A 19923-nucleotide genomic window follows, 5' to 3' on the forward strand; every position below is an offset into this window, starting at 1 on the left:
GAAACACAATGACCGTCGTGAAGGCTATGTCGGAGGATGAGCACAATACTCATCCTCATGACGTCACATTCCCGACGATGCTGACGCTTGGCCGCAATGGCTCATCCACGAGCTTCAATATCGCGAAGCAGAGCAGACAAGGAAGACGGAAGCATCAACCAACGTCCTCCACTGCCACTGAGGGCGCATTCATCGCAAGGGAAAACTCGCGGCCAGCTACAGTGACCGAGGCTCTGTGCGTACAGGACAACATAGCTGCGTAGCAAACCGGAATGCGAGAGTGTGAGCCAAGGCGGACGGAGGCAGGTGTTCCCTGGGATTGCAGCCATATCTCGCAAGATGAGACAGCAAACCATCAGAGGGCGAGGCATGTGATCCAAGTGAGGCAAGACAAATCGAGGATACAGAGACCTGGCCCGCTTCACTTGATGACGACGTCAGAGTCAAGTCTATACACCTGCCATCCTGCTCTCCCAATTCCGAGCCGGTCGACGTGCATCTATTTCCAGGCGAGCGCCGATGTGGGCGTCACCAGGTGTGGAATGGGGACCGCTTGACTTTACTGATGCCACTGGTCCCCGCCCCGATCGATGCACGCAACCTCCTACTTTGTGAGTATCATTTGAGTTGGGACATACCTCACCGCTCCCCTCCATCAATTCTTCACAGGCATATAGGATTGCTTTCAGCACACCGCTCGAGTGCTCCGCACCAGGTGTATTGATGAAGAATAACCATATCGTCAATGGAGAGGCTGAGGCATTGCGGATCGACTTGAGGTTGCTGTAGTACGCCTATCGGGAGTGAACGCAACTGGTCATTCTCCCCCATCAATGTTAACACGAACCAAGAAGTCATCGACCACTGTCATCTGGACATCGAGAGGATTTCTGAAGGGGTGTGAGATGGCGACACAAGCGCCTACAAGAGGTATGCAGCCCCGCCCACGCAACTGCATGAACTCGCTGTTATATAGGACACAGGAAGCGGCGCCTTTTCGTGCCTCACGCGGCCTCAAACTCGTCAAGTTCCATATTTATGGTTCTGTTACCAGTCACGCCTCAGCCACTCGAAGACCACACGCTAAGCACGTACCATCTATGCACCGCATGCATTGCAATTTCTAACCTTATGGATGGCGCACTCGAATATGGCGTTCCTGGGAGGTCATAATCTGACGCTAGATCAACGGAGCATTATGTGTCATGCGACTGCGGGGCGCATACAGCTATTGACCGTTATCGGAATACAGGTACTGTATGAGAACCTTCGGTGACGTGGGGAATTTCAATCCACAAACGCGAGGTGACTTGGCATGCGTATTTGACACAGGTTCGCGAACAACGAACAGAATCACGCACCCTGCCAAGCCTCAACAACTCAATGCATACTGGACCACCGGTGCCTATCTTCTCGCTCTGAATTTGATAGTCCCATGCCCTACGACGGGCAACCGCGCTCCTGAATGCGTGTTGTCCTTTGAGGCGGGCGGGCAATGTCATGAAGGCTCTCTGGAGGCCGCACTCGACGCCATTGCACCCCATACGATGCACGCGTGTGGGTGTGGAGGAATGAATTCGTGCCGCAGTTGGCTCGCGCGAGAGGAGGCCGCTCACGATGCTCTTGCCGACCTCAAGACGAGGAGATAGATTGAAGTATCACAAGTTCGTGGCCTATTACTTACTTCTGCGTCACTCGGAGATGCGGTTTGTGAGTAGCCATATAGTACTTGCAGGCAGAAAGGAATCAATGGGGACATAAGCAGAAGTCAGCTGCGGCGACACGAATATACGTATACCTGAGACGGCGAGAACGAGCCGGGGCAGACCCTGAATATCGATGTTTCTGCCTTATGCTGTGTCGCCCATGCGATGTTTGTACTCCGAGTACAAGCATTGCACGGAACTGGGTGCTCAGGATCGCTCGGGCGAGTAAGGAGGCATCATCAGCTATGCGTGCTACGCCAGCCTCCAAGGTTCGCTACCCCGTGAATGATGAGGTTGTCCACGAACCGTTATCTCTATAGGAAGTTGTTCTAGAACGTGCGGCGAGCCTGCAAATGTTGATGGAAGATAGGTCCCTTGCGCGGGCGGCCTGCTCGCCGAGCATGAGGCCGTCCATTGAAGCCCCGGCTGAATAGCGGCGTCACATCTCACACGCCAGTGCGTCGGAAGACGTCTCTCGTTCATATCGGTGAGGCCTTTTGATAAAGAGGCAGCGGTATCCGGGACCGAGAGGGAGTGTGTCTTGGGTGAAGCCGTCGCTGCCTTGTCAAGAGCGTTCTAGTATGGCCAGCTCGAGTGTTGATGGCAGTAACGGGGGATATCGTTGAGCAACTGGGGAAACCTTGGATTGGCCAGCGTCAGCGATGAACAGAAGACGCTCAAAGAAGGTTTGGAGGGTTGAGCAACGTGAGCCACATGGGTCAAATCAGCAGACGATGCATGGAAGCTATGTCGTGCTAAGGTTTGACATATTCAGCAAATGTATATCAGCTAGCTGTACGCACCTCGTCTCGACTGCGGATCGTCATCCCACGGCAGACCGACTGAAGACCTCCCGTTGATACCGCGACATCCCGGTGAGCTCTGTCAGACAGCGTAATCGCGATGCATATAGACATCTCTATAGACAGAATTACCGACACATTGTGAAGATCTCCATGCCATGGTGTCGCCGTTCCCGAATGAGATATGGTTGGACATCTTCCATGGTCTGGCCAAGGAAGGCGAGTACGACGTATTGGAACGATGCAGGGTGGCGTGCAAGGGGTTTGAGCCAATGGCACGAGAGTGCCTGGAAGAGTCTATGAGATTCGAGAATGTAGAGGAGGCGAGACGCATCAAGGTGGATGTTTCCGGTGGTGGGTTGCGACGCTGGGGTGGGCCAGTGAGCGTGTACATCGAGGGCGCGGATTGGAAAGATGGGCGCGGACCGATTCCACATCTGGCGACGTTCGCGTCGAGGTTCGCAGGGAGATGGACCCGCGTCAAGAATCTGTGGATCTACAACGCGGTGTGGCGGGCGCGGGATCTTAATCTGGACACCATCGTGCGCGATCTGACCGCCTTTGCGATCACCAGGCTCTGCCTCTCCAATGTCACCTTGCCGTCGATTTTGACGATTGGCCGCCTCGTCTGCGCTCTTCCGCGCCTCGAGATGCTCTCTCTCGGTGATGTCCAATTCACCCAGCATCCCCTTGATGCCTTCACGATCTCTCGCTTTCACCTTCTGCCGCACACGCAGCTGGAGATACTCCACCTCGACAATGGAGGCAACGACGCAAAATTGAGACCCTCCTTTGTTGAATTGGTCGACCTCATGGCTGCCGTCAGTAATAGGAAATGCCTGGTCCCTCCCCCTAATTTTGCACAGGCGTCCCCATGGAGCGCCGTTCGAAGATTGATACTCGGCCATGTCACGTCTCCCTCGGTCACGTCATTTGCTCGCCTCCTATGCGCTCTCCCTTCACTCGAAAGCATCGACCTACGAGAATCATATGCGTTCGTGAAACACGGTTTTGACCCCAGAAGTGTTCCTGTGCATCCTGGTTTACTATCACATTTAGTTAATGTCGATCTGGCATACGACTTCCTCTTACGATCTGACCCTTTTTCTGTGGCTGACCTTGTCGACTTTTTCATCGCCAGTGGTCTCAGCGAAAATCTTCGGCGCATTATTGCCTATCTGTCCTCGTCACCCCGAGCCACAACAGCGTGCGACGCAGCTCTTGAAAGGCTCGTCAAACATTCAAAATCACTCCGGCATCTTTTCCTGCGTGCAAGTCCAGACGCCGATGTCAGGGTGCATGTAGATCACAGTGCAGGTCTGTCTCCTAATATGCTATCTGTTTCACGTTTACAACCCATATGTATAGCCCCATATTTCGATGTGTCTAATAATACGTGCCTCGAACCCCTTCATCTCACAGTCGAAGTCGATCACGAGAATATATCACATCCGTGCGCTCTGGTGGTTGCGATCCTGTCACAGGTCACATCCACACATATATCAAGGATTGACCTCGCGTTCCAGCCTCGTTATTACCCCGGCCCAAGGCTCGACGTAGACGTGGGAAGGCTGATGGATGGGCTCCCACAGCTTGATTCCGTCTTGTCTCGGCCGATCTTCAGTAATCTCACCGACGTTATCGTACATATCATGACGCTGGATGGACCGAGTGCACGAGATGCAGAATCAGTGCGGGACCTACGATTGTGCTTGCCAATGCTTGATGCACGCGGGATTCTAGGGTGCGTATTCTTTCATCTTGTACGCCCCGCTATTCGAATAACAATGTATTCATTTGCAGCTTTATGTTGAATAATGTCAAGTAAGCTGTGTACTGAGTTCATCGCCTTTCCACCTTGCTGACACGGCTTATCCAGGAGTGGACTGCACCAGGACATGGAGACGGGTGAATGGAGATCTCATAAGATCGAGAGGGTTTCCGCACAGGATGCTGGGGTAACCAATGCAGGGGCTGGTGCCGACGACGACAGGCGTACCGATAACGCTACCACCGTTACAATCCCGCATGACGACTCGGACGTGGTGTCTGGAACATCGCAGCCCGTCTGGGTGCCATCAGCCGTATATGCCGATGCTCAGACACCTTCCTTGTTGAATTATACGGATGCACAAGTACCCGCTGAATTGGCGTGCAACGATGAATTTCTACTGCAAACTGCAACGGTCGGTTTGGGAGCATCTGTGGACAAAATTGTGCCAGACGATAATGGTATGTCTGCAAGTGGGTCCATGTCGACGAGGGAGCACTGACGCTGATCAACATACATCAAGGTGTAGATGACAAGTTGTCTGCGGAGCCAGGGACGCTCGAATCACATTAAGTGTGCTGACCAAAGTAAATCTGACTGAACGCTCGCCACGCCACAGTCGTTGCGCTCATAGCTCATCCCGGAGCTCGTAGGTTTAGCGACCTCTGGCCAGAATTCCCGGTCTACTTGCATTGATGTCCATGTCCCTCCCAGGCCCTCCTCTCCTCTCGCCGAATCCGTCTCGCATCAGCACACATCACGTTTCCTCTGCCGCCCGCACCGCATCTACGCTGCTATAGCCCTGTCCCTCTCTCTCTCAGCCGTCTACACGTACGCGAGATTGATTCCTCAACGTGCCCCTGACAATTTCCCATCGCGCACGGAGTGCGAACGCGACGTTGATCGTTTGCGAGAGTGCCCTTGCGCTTTGTACCAACAATTTCCTCCCATCCCGCTTCATCTCATGCATGGTCAATTTCTAGTCTACATTCTCTTCGCGCATATGTACCTGCTGCTCCAGACTTTACAGGCTCGCGCATACAGTCACATGCATGCGACCTGGATCTGTACTAGCTCCTCCTCGTCCATACGCCTCCGAAAGGCTTGGGTTTCTACAGCACCGGGTGTATACGACGCTCACTACTAGGATTATGGCCGATGTCGCTTTCTCTTTCTATATGCTATATTCTCACGTCTAGTGGTGCTAGTATTTACAAGATATGTGGGCTCCGACACTGATGGAATTCTTGTGTAATCGATTTACTTTGGTACTTGTTCATTTGCAGAACATCGTCTCTCTGCTGGACCCTGGTGCAAAGCCGAGAAGCCAGCTTTGAATGAGCAACCATCCGTTGCGAGTCGCGCTTGGCATGCTACGGCTGACGGCCGATAGCGAGGTTTGTATGCATCACTCGCGCAAACCCACGGAAAGGCTTAGCGATTCTGGCTTTCTCCTGGTTTATATCCGTCTTACGCGCGGAGGGAGGGACATCGCTGCAAAATCTCGCTTCATTTCGGCATATCGGAGCGAAAGGTTCGTAAGACGATGGATGCGAATCCTACGGGCATTGAGGACTCGTAAGGGAATTATATACGCAGAAGACGAGCGGGGAAATCTAGATTGGCCATAGTCGAGATGTTGAGAACGACGAACCCGGGTTTATGGTCGCACCGTGCATGCGATGATGCAATCGCATGGCAAGTTTTGAAAGAGATATATTGTTGTAGACGGCGGACGCTCCTTGTTCAGTCCTCATTACACCTGAATACGGCAATGTCGGTCTCCTTGGGCCCTCATCAACGAGCATACGCTGGCGGACGTCCTCGAACATGTCTCCAAAGCAGCTACCGCATCATGCGGTGCGACTCCGTCATTGCACCCTTCGGTGTCTACTTGTGAGCCTGTAGAATACAACGAGGAAGGCAGCTGGGCATCGCCACGCGCTCCTGATGGCGCAGAGACGGCCTCCAACGCTGCAGATACTGCCTTTGAGTCGTCGCAAGGGGATACACAGGTGTCGCCGTCGGCCCCGCTCGTTTCGTCCGTTATTACAGCGCACCGTATTGTCCCCGACAAGGAGCATTTGCGGTGATTACGGGACAGCAAAGCCTGGGTCAGCCCAGGGACCATGCACTAGGGTCGAGACTCGATGCTGCTGGCATGCTTGGCACAATACAAACAAATTCCCCTGCGCGTCCAAAGATGGCGTGAATATGTACCTACAGGGCAGGCTTCTCAGGCACTGCATCACTGGCGGTGCTGTTATTTGGATGACTGGTATGGCGTTGTGCGTGCAGTCCTGTCGAACGTGTCTGTATTACATGGTGCCGAGAAAGTGGAGGTCAATATATGTCTAACCTCGTGAGGAAACAAAGCATATGTTATCTACGAGGATCTTGGTTCCCTTCGCATAAGGATACACTATGCTTCCCGTCTTGTTCGAGGCGTCAGAAATCAAACAAAGGGCGGGCTCCGCCGACGCGAAGTCAACACCAGCGGGTCATTGGGGAACGAAAGCGCGACAAAATAGCTAAAGTACAGGATCAATAATGGTACGGTAGGGCATATGAGGTAGTAGAGACCGAGTAGAACGAGCAATAGTGAATATAGATCGAGCAATGACCCTATAACAATGGCTGTAACTGTCGAAGCAATCAATGAAGACCTTTGGCGTAGTCACCGTGTCTACGCATGAGATAATCTTCATGTCCAGATGCACTCCGCTCCGAGAGGGGAATGTAGCTCTTGTCCGGTCTCTAGAACACTCTGTGTCGAAACACCCAGAAGCATGCTTGAGCAATCTACTCATCGTTTTTTCTTCCGACCGCTCGCGGAGATACAAAGCTCATGAAATTCGTCTCCGCCAGGTTCGGCGAGCGGCAAGGACAAAGGAAGAAAAACCAAAGTCACGGGAAGTTGAACACTCACCTAGGCGCCAGCCACGGTTCGACCTCGTCCATCTCTTGCATACCACTATCAGTTGAGCTCTTGATTCTTATAGCAGGCCGTCCACATCTCCTTCTGATTGTACGTGGTCTACATACTGAGACGATGGAGCTCACATTTCCCAGGAGAACTCACATCCTTAACTACAGCAATATGTTCACGTTTGCAGCTGGGTTCGCTCACCCGTGGCCCGCTGGCTCCCGCTCGAGCTACGGAGAGGTAACCGATGAACCATGTGACTATGGCCTAAGCACACAACAGTTTATCACAGCAGATTTCCAGGAGGTCAGTCGTGGTCAACTGCATACTATAACTTGTTGTGTGCTTACCTGTCTGCCTAGGACATCTGGGACCAGATGACACATGAGATTGCCACGAGTGTGGCTCTATCAGCATTGGCAATGCCACGGATGGGCCGTCATGAGCAGATTATACCAAACTTGGAATCATGGGTGCATTAATTATTGCATTCAGAGTGATCTTGAGATACTCACGAGGCCCCCGAGCAGAATACTCACTCATGGTGCAGATGCCACGCGCCACGATGTTGGTTTCATCCCGCCCCGATCCTTCCACCAAGACTTGCAAAGCAAGGAGCATGCTATGGCTCCTCGAGTAGGCAATGCGCACTTCAGTCCACCTTTGCGATGGCAATGCCTCGTCCGATGCGACATCGCGCATCTGAAATTCGTCATTCGACAACACCTTTGCCGCCAGTGGTGACTCCGCCTCCTATGCAGCCCATATTGCTATATTCAGAAGTGGTACGTGGTGTGAAGGTCACAGGGTTGCAGAGCGAGAAGAATGCGTGTTACAGTCCCAGTTGCAAGTCAGCCTTTCCGCCTCCGCGGAAGCCTAAGGTGCATTCAGCCACGAATCCCATATGATATTCCAGATGCTCACAGGACAACAAGGCAGCGCGAAACTCAGGAAAGAGAACAAAACAAGTGCAGAGCTCCCAGTAAAAAACGGAGTGTCCATGCAGGACGAGAGCTTACACCTCGTCAACAGGTGCTGGTGGATACTCAAGTACTGACACTGTCGAAGGCTGCCGGCAGTAGCTCCTCATATATGGAGCGACGACGTGCAGCCACAGCCTGAAGGCAGATATTGCGAATGAGATGTGGTTGGGTCTGGCGTGGTCTGTTGCATCTATAGGTGTGTGGTCCAGACAGATGTAAGCCGCATAAATTACACATGCTGTGGCCTTCAATACCTGATTTCGTCGAAATTGGCCTTGTGACATGGTCGGTCATCTACACACGAAGACAATAGGAACATGCACATGCACAACCGCATCGGGTCAGCTGTCCGGCGTATCAAGCGATGAGTATAGCGGCGTAGCCTGGTAAGCATATATTGAACGCCTATGTACTGTGGGCAACCAGTAGAGCGTCGGACGCCGGGTTGCCTTCAGTGAACGCATAGTTGTCGTCGGGTACTGACGGTAGATTTCTGTCGCTGCCTGAATCTTTTCTCTGCATTCTGCATCATAGAGTAAAATCTGTCGATTGGAGTACGGCAAGTAAGACTCGGAAGAAGCAGGACCCATAAGCGCGGGCCTACACCCGGATGTGACTAGACCGGTGAGCGCTTGACCAGGTCGCCTCCTTTGCAGCTCCGCTTTGCTGTAATGACAACTCCTCTCGATACGCAGACTTTCTGTGAGATCCACTGCATCCGGTCTTTATTATTTCGTTTGAGGTCACCAACGCTACGAGATCCCGTTGATAGTCAACGACACGTCCTCCTTCATCGCGCTCATTGACTTCACTGTATCAACAGCCCAGATGCATTTCCGTGAGAATGATCTGCAGGCGGTGATGGACGACCTCCTCAATCTCGACGCTATCCTCTGCGCAGCTCCCTCCTCTGACAATATTACAGAACGTGATGATTAGCATGGAGAACGTCGCCGGTCACAGGGATGAAGTGGACGAAATCGTGGCAGTAGAATTACGCTCGCGGTTGCCGATGCTGGACGAGCGGGGTGTACTGGGGTACGTGTTTCCATAGCCTATCCCGTACTGGTCACAGTCCTCCCAGGCATACACGACTGGCAGGGCCAAGGTGAACCGCTCACGTCGACAGCCTCTGCTGAGCTTGATCCATTGTCGTGATCTCTGCCAAGTCGGCTTCGGCCTCGGCCTGTTCTGGGATCCATCGGACATGTCCTGTCGACGATACGAGCTCTGTTAAGGATAATGCTGAGGACGATGAGGACGACGTGTCGTGTCCAGGGTCGGACTACATCGTCGCCCATGCGGCGCTCCGTCAGAGCGGCAGCGCCGGATTGATGCGGCATTACCCACAGCCAATCCCTATCGCTAGAAGTGCTCACCGCCGCCCTGAAGTCTTATGCCCGTGTGGAGACGACAGGACAGATGGGTATTACCAAAATTGCCCTCGGTGACTCTGTGGCGTGTGGGACTGCGATGTCGTAGCTTCTCGCAGATGTGTCTGCAAAAGATGACACTGTTATGTCCACCCAAATGAGGGCGAGAAGTACTAGGAGCGAAGAGAAGGTTGAGGTTACAACCGTCCTCCATGGCGCAGCGTTCCTTGGCGTTGACTGAGAGGGCAGGCGGCGGATGAGGATCCCACAGCATATACGAGGGACATGGATACCTCCAGTATGTTAGGATATACATTAATTATACATTAATGATTAAGTACACATAGCGCAACAAATTGGCAAATTGGCAGCTCCAAAAATAATCAGAGACTAACGGCGGAACACATGTCATAGCAAGACAGAGCAGAGCAGATCAGTAACGAACCAAAAGACTACCAGTAAGAGCACGTATAGATGGGCTGGTTCATGTCAATCAGGTAACAGAGCAATGGCTGACAGCGAACAGAGAGCGAAATGAAGAAAATGCATATGCATAGATCGTAAGTCCGGTAGTGGCTTGCACATGCATCTTTCCTCCTTCCATAGCTTCCGTAGTGCGAAGTGAGCCTCTGGAGCATGTAGATACTCTGCGTAAAGGTGGCGTGCTATGGCTGACGGACGACAGCGAGGCTTGCGTGTGCCAGTACCACAGACTCAAGGAATCATCATTCACACCTGGATGCGGCAACGTCAGTCTCGTCAGTCCCTCGTCAACGAGCATACGCTGGCAGACATACCGAACTCATCTGCTGCGGGGTCCCCGAACATGCCTCCAAAGCAGCCATCGCACCCTGCGGCCCAAATCCATCATCGCACCCCTCGGCAGCTACTCGTGAGTCTGTCCGATACGAAGAGGAAGGCGGCTGGGCATTGGCACGCGCTTCTAATGACGGCGAGACAACCTCCAACTCTGCAGGCACTGCCTCTGAGTCGTCGCAAAGGGATAAACCGGTGTCGCCGTCAGCTCCGCTCATTTCTTCAATTACTACAGTGCCCTGTGCGGCGCCCCTCTCTATCCCGTAATGTTTCCAAGAACTGGTCACATCATCCCAGTGTATTCCGGCCCTAGAAAAGCTGCGTCAGCGAGCTGGTAAGACAGTGAGCTGAGCTTGCAGCATACCGGGTGCCATTCATATATATGCTATGAATCGACATATTGTCATTGGAACAGCAGACTGCATGACTGAATAGATACACACCCCAGAATACCGCGTTCATCAAGCTTCGGTAAGCGCGCTCTTAGCTCATCCACTCGTTCCTCATCTCCACCGTCTGGCACCTCCCGCGTGCAGACACCTATGAAGACATGAACCAGATTTCCAAAGATCGGCAACGAGAGGACAGCATCGATTTGTGGGAGCCCATCCATCAGTGCTCCCCAGTCTACGTCAAATGATGAGTCGAGGAGGCTGTAAGGGCGGAAGCACACCAAAATCTTGGATATATGCGCGGATGTCACATGGGATAGGATATCGACTGCAGGAGTACACGAACTCTCATGAGTGATGTTGACTGTGAGACCTAGACGCTCGAGGCACATGTTCTCCGAAACATCGAAATATGGGGCTTTATACACCAGTTGTCAATACAAGGGTGGGATCACAATATGGGACGCACCTGCATTCCGTGCTGCAGCCAGCCACACGTCTTTGCTGGCAGGTGCCATGGCCCAGGGTGAGTCGAGATCAAGGCGATGCAATGATTGGCCAGAATGTCTAACGAGCCTATTGACATCGGACTGTGTCGTTACCCCGGGGGAGGACAGACAAACTTTGATGTCTTGAAGCTGGTGACCAATGCCAGTAGTGATGAAAAAGTCGACAAGATCAGCTATTGAGCGAGGATCGACGTCCGTACAGAACTTCAGGTCGAGAGTCACCAATCGTGGTGGTAAACCTGGGCGCATGGGAATGCTTCGGAGGTCAAAGTCGTGATTCACAAATGTGCATGACCACTCAGAAACGAGGGTTTCGAGGGAGGGAAGGGCACACAGGAGGCGAGCAAAGGTCGCGACTGAGGGAAAGATGACACAAGAGAGATGCAGTGTTCGGACGGTACTCCACAAATACACTTGCGTAGAACAAGAGCGAGGAAACAAGAATTTGCGGTTACTGACGGAAGCAATGAAGTCGACTAGTTCAACGACGGAGGGCCTCAGCCCATGATCCGTGGAGTCGATCTCTAGCCGGTTGTCCAAAGTTAGTGTCTCCAGCTGTGTGCGCGGCAGAAGACGGAATTGAGAGATGGTGGAGGCCTCGAAAGGATGCCGGCTGAATTGTACATCGAGGAGCTCGAGCTTCTTGAGGCATGGGAGTGCGCACACCAACCGGCCAAGCGTCAGAATCGTCGGGAAGACGACGTCCGTGATGTAGAGGGAGGTGCGAGCGATGTCGCGGAAGACGGCGTCCGCATCGAGATCACGCGCCCGCCACACCGCGTGAGAGATGTGCAGCACTGCAACAGAAGGCCATCTTCCGCCAAGCCTCGACGCAAACGTCGCCAGGTGCGGAATCGGACGGCGCCCAGTCGGTCGGCCCCCGGCATTCCATGGCCAGTCCAACCCGCCTTGGATGAGAACTGTCTGTGGCCCCTTCCAGCGCCGCATCTTACCGCCTGAAGCCTCCACTTTAATGCGCTCCACGCCTTCCGTACTTACAAACACCATGACTAACAATTCGGATAGGCATTCCCCCGCCATCTGTTGGAGCCCTCTGCACACCACTCGGCATCTTTCCAGCGTGTCGTACTCGCCTTCCTTGGCCAGACCATGGAAGATGTCCAACCATATCTCATTCGGGAAGGGTAGCACCATGTGTTGGAACTTGAGATTGTGGCGAGCGCATGCCACCGTATTTGGCATTGTTTGTAGTACCTTGCAGACTTTGCGCGAGCCATCCTGTATGTTCCTTACGCGTTTGACAGAGCTCAGACAAACGCGATATATCTTCGTTGATCGTTCTCGCTTCGGGTCTCGGACGAACTTTAACACCATGGTATGCAGAGCTCTACAATGTGCCGGTCTCATCTAGTAAGATATCTGTGTGCATCTCGAGTGCGCTTCCCGACAGAGCTCACCGAAAGTGTCAATACGGGGCTCTCGGTCTGATGAGACGTCGTAAACTGTGGTGGAAGGGGATGATAGGGCGACCAGTCAAAGCGCGTACGCATTCGCTTCGTACATACCATTGATATATATGTGCTGAGGTTCCGGGACCCTCCATCAGCAAGGCACGGCTTACCACGCATCGCCTGCTGCTTCGATTCGTGGTATTGACGTCGCTCAACATTCCAGGCCATATGAGCGCCTTCTGTTGAATGTTTGTTGGGACCACTAATAGCCAACCGAAGTCTTGATGTTCGTCGCTCATTGGTATCATCAACTGCCTCCGATATCTTCATTAGCATCTCAGCATGGACTCGGGTCAACGTCTTCGACAAGGCAGGGACTAGCTCATGCGACACATGACCGCCTGCTCTGCACGCTTCCATGCCTTCCTGACCACCCGCAGTCTCAGGCTACTGCCTCCATCTTATCGGAGAATTTCATCGACATTGAAAAACTAACATCTTTTGAGACTCTTGCGTGTCGGATGTACCGCCAGGAGCACCAATGTGCGGTTCAGCTGCTTAGTTAGACAGTGTCGTTCCGTAACCCGTCAGTCTCGGTGGTGGTCGGCCATGTAAGCTGCTGGATAGCTTGTTGTAGCTATCACGAATCGCGACTGGCCTTTATCGTATACGAGGCGGTGAACTTGAACCTTGAGAGCTTGAAGGCCGGCGTAGCGCACATACCCCACATGGTGCGTCTTCTCTCCAACTTCATCATTCCTCGATGCCTCCATGTTCCGGACGAGGCTGAGCAGCCAGGTACGTACAATACTTCTACATGGAATACGCACATTACAGACTGGGACATGAATGTCCTCGTCATACCTTCAGGTACGCGCCTTCGTGTCGCTGCGCGCACGTCCAGGCTCATGACTATCGCGCCAATGCCTCTCACCACTACCGGTCACTTTCCCGCCATGGGATATACCTTTTGAATGGTATTTGTACCTTTCACATTGTCATCTGCGCCTCAAAGCCTCGGCCACGCTACCGCATCATGTCCACAACCTTTGTCTCCGCCCGCTAAATTCAAAAGTGCAGGTTCTGACTGCATCCGTTAATTTGTTAATCCTGCACTGCAAAGGGCATGACGATGCCTCCAGTAATTCTTATAGGAATACAATAAGGTGCTTTATGAATGAGGGCTGAGGCGAGCAGGTTGTGAATGAAGCGAGTTAAAGATGATGTCAAACCCTACAATTATGCAGATCATGCGCATTCGTCGAACACGGCTTTGACCTCAGAAGCGTTCCTGTACCCCCTGGATTACCATTACAATTGACAGATGTCGGACTGACAGACGGCTTCTGTATACGTTCTGACGCTGGTTCTGCTTCGGCGCATCATCACATGCCTGTCGCCGTTTCTTCGGGTAGCAAGCGAAATCGACGCTGCCCTAAGCAGACTCGTCAAACATGCAGCACAATCGCTCCGCTACCTTTCACTCGACTCGTCCTCACCTTGGTGTATACCACATAGAACGGATGAACGGATACATGCGGATCACAGCACAGGTGCGTCTCCTACTACGTACTCTCTTGCATATCCTCATGTCATATGACTAGCGCCATACTTCGACGTTTCTGAGAATACGTGCCTCGAACGCCTTGATCTCATAGTTGAAGTCACTCATCAAGAAATGTCACCTCCATGTGCACCGGTGGTCGATATCCTATCACAGGCCACGTCCACGCGTATATCAATAATTCAAATGACGTTCTGTCCATATCTGCAGCCCGGCGAGGTAGTATTTGACATAAACCTGGGAAAGCTGATGGACGGGCTCCCCCAGCTCGATGCCATCCTCTCTGCGCCGACCTTCGATGGCCTCACTGACGTTGACGTAGACGTGAGAATACTTGACGGACCGGACGCAGAGCGAGATGAGGAGTTAGCGCATGAGCTAAGATTGTGCCTGCCGAGGCTTGATGCACGCGTTAACCTAGCGTGCGTGACCTTGCATCTTGCACATTTCGCTGTTTCGATAACAATAACAACGTGTTGACCCACAGCATAGGCTTCAATGGCATCCTGTACGCTGCACGGCGGGCTCGCCGTCCTCCATTCAGCCGGCGTAGGTTGTCCAGAATTGGGTTGGATTGGGATGAAGACGCGGGTAAATTAAGATGTCATAGGATCGAGAGGGTCTCCGCGCAGGATGCTGTAGTAGCCAACGAAGAGACTAGTGCTGAAGACGATAGGTGTACCAATAACGCTACCACCGGTAGGATCCTGCATGAAGCGGCAGCCTATGTCGACGCTGAGAGACCTTCCTCATCGAATCCAATGGACGCACGAGTGCCTTCCCAGCCGGTGTGCGACGATGAGCCTGTACCGCCACATGCAACGGCCGGTTTGGGAATGTCCGTGGACATATCTGCGCCAGACAACCATGGTACGTCTACTTGTTGGCGAGGGAGCAATGAACCTGATCTACACGCATCAATATGCAGACGATGAGTTGTCAGCGTTGCCAGGGTCGGTCGCATAGGAACGAAACATGCCGAGCGAGGGGCGCTGACTGACGTTCATCTCAAGACTTGCCAAGTCAGTGTCATTGCTCACCCCACAGTTGTCGGGCGTAGCGACGTTCGGCCAAAATTATCTGTCCCCTTGCATTCATGTCCGCTCCCAGATCCCATCCTCTCATCTTACTGAATCCGTCTTACATCAACACATATCACCTATCCTCTACTGCACGTCCCGCTACTACAGCCTCTCTACCTTCCTCGACCTCCTTCAAGAGGTCGACGTCTCTGCGACGCGCCGCTCACGAATCCTCACTATATACGGAGCGCGAACGCGGTAAATCACCACGCCGGAGCCGGCTCGCACTGGGTTCATGAGGCTCAGCGACGTCCTCACCTACAGCAAAATCAGATTATCGGATCTCTTGACATTCATTATATATCAAGTTCGCCGTCGTACCAAGCCCCCATACTATTGTCTTCTCTCCGGATCCCTCTCAAATCTGCACAACTCTCCTTTCCTCCAGTGCACCTAAGACACTTGCAGCCACTACAGCCTTGCGTCCTCTTCCCTCGACCTTTGTCACGTACGAGGGAGCGATGGTGGCATGGTGTATCGATCCTGTGGACGGTGTTTCGTCTACCAAAGGTTGACGCTAATCTAAAGGCTGAGTCCGAGAAGGCTACTCCCATGCGATTCCGGTCCTCGACTACGCAGGACGTCCGTTCGGGCTTCTGCTCTCACTGCAATCCGATGGCATCCTCCCTCCTTCCGCGCATATTGGTACCCTTACAGACGACTCACGCTTCAGCTTGCGTGAATGAGCTACACAACGCCAGAGACATCAGTCGAGACTGTTCTCCGCCTCTGGCTTTGATCTATCACTGATCACATGCCGTCATTGATGAAGACGCGCAGGCGGCCTGCATGCTGTGTAGTCTGGCCAGGGTGGTTTCGGGATACTCGTAGGTTCACGGCGTTGGATGTATGTAACAGTACGTCAGCCTCATCCAGTCTGCAGAGGACCTACAAATCTGGATGAAGGATAGGGTTTCTCGCGTCTGAGGTGCAGTCTACTGGCCGAGTATAAGTGTGTCCATTGAATCCCTCGCCGAATAGCGATGTCAAATCTCACACGTCACCATGTCAGAAGACGTCTGTCCATATCAAGAAGGACTTTTGATAAAGCGGAAGCGGTATCTGAGACTGAGACAGTGCGTGTCTTGCGCCAACCGCCGCTGCCTTGCCGAGAGCATTGTACTAGTAAGACCAGCTGAATTGCCGGCGGCGTCGGGTGATGTCGTTGAGAAACTAAAGAAGGGTTGAATTGGCCAGCTTCAGCGAAGAACAGAAGAGACTCAGTGAGGGTTTGAAGGAGAGTCACACAGGATGAATTGGAAGGCGATACATGGAAGCTATGTCATACTAAGGTTTGACATATACAGCGAATGTATCAACATGTACCTGGGAAAGTGATATATCCATATTCCAAATGAATGATTCTAACAACAAAGAATGATATACCAATCATCATCTCTGATTGGAGATGAATCCTATACCAGCCCTGTATGTGTATCAAGTAACTTTACGAATGAGTCCCGACTGTGACTCGTCAACCCACGACAAATCACCCATTGATACTGCGATATTCAGGTGAGCTCTGTCAAACAGCGCAATCGGGATGCACACAGACATGTCAATACATAGCATTTACCGGCACATCGTGAAGATCTACACACCATGGTGAAGCCCTTCCCGAATGAGATATGGTTGAGCATCTTCAAAGGCCTGGCCAAGGAAGGCGAGTACGACGCGTTGGAACGATGCAGGGTGGTGTGTAGAGAGTTCCAGCCGATGGCACGGGAGTGCCTAGGGACTTGCATAACATTCGAGAATGCAGAGGAGGTGGAGCAAATCAAGGTGGATGCTTCTGGTGGTGGGTTACGACGCTGGGGTGGGCCACAGGGGGTGATCATCACAGGCGGGAACAGCGAAGATGTGTGCCGACCGATCCCGCATCTGGCGACGTTTACGTCGAGGCTCGTTGGGAGATGGCCCGGCGTCGAGTGGCTGAAAATTACCAACGCGGTATGGCGGACGCAGGATCTCGGTCTGGACGCTGTCTTGCGCGATCTGGCCGTCTTCTCGATCTCCTACCTCGACCTCAGGCAGGTCACCTTGCCGTCGATATTGACGCTTGGCCGCATCGTCTGTGTCTTCCCACGCCTCAAGCAGCTCTCTCTCAATGATGTGAAATTCACTCAGAATCCCTTTGACGCAGGCACTCTCTCTCGATTCCATCTTCTGCCGCACATACAGCTGGAGAGACTCTGGCTCGATCATGGGCACGACGGTGCAGAACCGAGACCTTCCTTCGTTGAGTTGGTCGACCTCATGACTGCCATCAGTAACAGGAGATGCCCAGTCGCTCCCCTCAATCTTGCGCAGGCGTCCCCTTGGAGCGCCGTTCGAAGATTGGCACTCGGCAAAGTGACGTTTCCCTCGGTCACGACCTTTGCTCGTCTCTTGTGCGCTCTCCCTGCACTCGGAACACTCGAATTATGGGGATCATGCGCGTTCGTGAAACACGGCTTTGACATCAAAAGTGTTCCTGTACACCCTGGCTTGCCATCCCAATTAGCAGATGTCCAACTGATAGAGGACTTCAGCATAGGCTCCGACCCTTGCTCTGTGGCTGACCTGGTTGAGCTTTTCATCGCCACTGGTGTCAGCGAGAATCTTCGGCACATCAAGGCTTGCTTGTCGCCGATTCTTCGGGTAGCAGACGAAGTCGACGTCGCCCTAAGCAGACTCGTCAGACATTCAGCACCATCGCTCCGCCACCTGTCACTCGACTCGTCGTTACCCTGTTCGAGATCGAACGACAAGTATGTATTGGTACATGCAGACCACAGTGCGGGTGCGTCTCCTATTTAATTCAATCTTACATATCCTCAGTCCATTTTAATAGCCCCATACTTCGATATTTCTGAGAATGCATGCCTCGAATACCTTGATCTCACAGTTGAAGTCGCCCACGAAAGCTTGTCACATTTGTGTGCACCGGTGGTCGAGATCCTATCACAGGTCACTTCCACGCATATATCCGTGATCCAAGTGTATTTTAGCCATTATTATCAGCCCAGCGCAGAGCTTGACGTATATCTGGGAAAGCTAATCGATGAGCTTCCCCAGCTCGATGCCGTCCTCGCTGGGCCGATCTTCAACGGCCTCAATAACGTTGTCATAAGCGTGGGAAAACAAGGGGTATGGTATGAACGAGATGAGTGGGATGCACGAGATGAAGCATCAGCGTATGGCCTTAGATTATGCTTTCCAAGGCTTGATGCCCGCGGTATTCTTGGGTGCGTGACCTTGCACCTTGTACTCTGCTGTCTCAACAATAACATGTTGGTCCACAGCATAGGGTTCAATGGCATCCTGTACGCTGCACGATGGGCTCGCCGTCTTTCCATCTCGCTAACGCAGCCTGTCCAGGATTGGATTGGATTGCGACGAAGACACGGGTGAATTGAGACATCGCGGGATCGAGAGGGTCGCCGCACAGGACACTGTGGCAGCCAATGCAGGGACTAGTGCTGAAGACGACAGGCGTACCAATATTGCTGCCACAGGTGCAATCCCGCATGAAGCAGCCACCCATGTCGACGCTCGAGGACTTCCCTCGTCGAATACAGGGAATGCACGAGTACCTGCCGAATTTGAGTGCGGTGACGGAAATGTACCGTCCGATGTAACGGCCAGTCCGGGAACATCCGTAGTCAAATCTCTGCCCTACGACCATGGTACGTTTGGTCCACTTGTCTACGAAGGAGCAATGAAGTTGATCTACATGCATCAGTGCGCAGACGATGATTCGTCTGCGGATCCGGGGTCGGTCGCATAGGAACGAATCACGCCGGGCGAGGGGCACTGCGCCGTTCTTCATCCCGAAGTTTTCGGGCGTAGCAATGTCCGGCTGGAGATCCCTGTCTCATCGCATTCATGTCCGCTCCCAAGTCCCATCTCGTCTTGCTAAATTTGTCTCGAATCAGCACAAGTCACGTATCCTCCGAGTCTGCCGCACGCCCCGCTGCCATAGCCTCGTTCCTACCTTCCTCGCCCTCCTTCGTGTACGACAGGTTGACCTCTCTGCAACGCGCTGCTCACAAGTTCTTACAATATACGGAGCGCGAACGCGGCGACTCACTACGTCGGAGCCGTTACGCGCATCGATCATACTGGGTTCATCAAGCTCAGCGACGTTCCCGCCTACAGCAAAATCAGATCATTGGATCCTTGTACAATCATGATATATCAAGTTCGTCGTTGCCAGGAGCTCCCATACTATCCTCGCTCAATTCGTCTCGAACCTGCACAACTCGCCTTTCCTCTAGTGCATCTACCGCGCCTGCATCCATTTTTGCCTTGCATCCACTTCTCTCGGCGTACGCAGTGTTGTCCATCCAGTGACTGTACTCCGGATACGATCATCACACAGACCTTGGTGCACAGGCTTGCGGTGAGGTTGCTCGTAGCTCGTAATTACTACGGGAAGACGTTGTGAAACGTGCAGTGAGCCTACAAATGGAGACAGAGATCAAGTCCCTTGCGTGGTTGTCCTACGTGGCCGAGTATGAGACTGTCCCTTGGGGCCCGGGCTGAATAGCGGTGCTACATCTCACACGCCACCACGTCAGGAGCTGTCTCTGTCGATATCAATC

The 19923-nt window shown here is 52.8% G+C and overlaps 5 protein-coding genes across 5 annotated transcripts; 4 read left to right on the forward strand and 1 right to left on the reverse strand.

Annotated features, from left to right (window-relative positions):
• Positions 1-8: 8 nt before the first annotated feature.
• On the forward strand, positions 9-4853 carry POSPLADRAFT_1131992 (hypothetical protein; the record flags this gene model as incomplete). The annotated part of the gene is made up of 12 exons (XM_024484157.1): positions 9-235; positions 349-611; positions 790-930; positions 977-1166; positions 1253-1557; positions 1589-1710; positions 1736-1975; positions 2632-3826; positions 3878-4253; positions 4313-4333; positions 4389-4741; positions 4804-4853. 12 exons carry the CDS (start codon positions 9-11, stop codon positions 4851-4853), a joined length of 3483 nt encoding a protein of 1160 aa, XP_024342836.1.
• Positions 4854-7260: 2407 nt separating this feature from the next.
• Positions 7261-8286, forward strand: POSPLADRAFT_1038484 (hypothetical protein). Its single transcript, XM_024477391.1, has 6 exons — positions 7261-7308; positions 7377-7512; positions 7569-7679; positions 7737-8087; positions 8142-8188; positions 8239-8286. Exons 2-6 carry the CDS (start codon positions 7381-7383, stop codon positions 8261-8263), a joined length of 666 nt encoding a protein of 221 aa, XP_024342837.1. The 5' UTR covers positions 7261-7308; positions 7377-7380; the 3' UTR covers positions 8264-8286.
• Positions 8287-10014: 1728 nt separating this feature from the next.
• Positions 10015-12434, reverse strand: POSPLADRAFT_1130848 (hypothetical protein; the record flags this gene model as incomplete). Its single annotated transcript, XM_024483995.1, has 5 exons — positions 10015-10074; positions 10360-10657; positions 10743-10763; positions 10822-11188; positions 11240-12434. The coding sequence occupies 5 exons, from the start codon at positions 12432-12434 to the stop codon at positions 10015-10017; spliced, it is 1941 nt and encodes a 646-aa protein (XP_024342838.1).
• Positions 12435-13419: 985 nt separating this feature from the next.
• On the forward strand, positions 13420-15221 carry POSPLADRAFT_1133305 (hypothetical protein; the record flags this gene model as incomplete). The annotated part of the gene is made up of 6 exons (XM_024484320.1): positions 13420-13489; positions 13529-13561; positions 14210-14244; positions 14466-14677; positions 14743-15125; positions 15184-15221. 6 exons carry the CDS (start codon positions 13420-13422, stop codon positions 15219-15221), a joined length of 771 nt encoding a protein of 256 aa, XP_024342839.1.
• Positions 15222-16939: 1718 nt separating this feature from the next.
• Positions 16940-19864, forward strand: POSPLADRAFT_1131515 (hypothetical protein; the record flags this gene model as incomplete). Its single annotated transcript, XM_024484094.1, has 5 exons — positions 16940-18119; positions 18171-18564; positions 18622-18642; positions 18689-19005; positions 19776-19864. 5 exons carry the CDS (start codon positions 16940-16942, stop codon positions 19862-19864), a joined length of 2001 nt encoding a protein of 666 aa, XP_024342840.1.
• Positions 19865-19923: the final 59 nt, after the last annotated feature.

Source organism: Postia placenta (genome assembly GCF_002117355.1).
Source record: "Postia placenta MAD-698-R-SB12 unplaced genomic scaffold POSPLAscaffold_2, whole genome shotgun sequence".
NCBI lineage: Eukaryota > Fungi > Basidiomycota > Agaricomycetes > Polyporales > Adustoporiaceae > Rhodonia > Rhodonia placenta.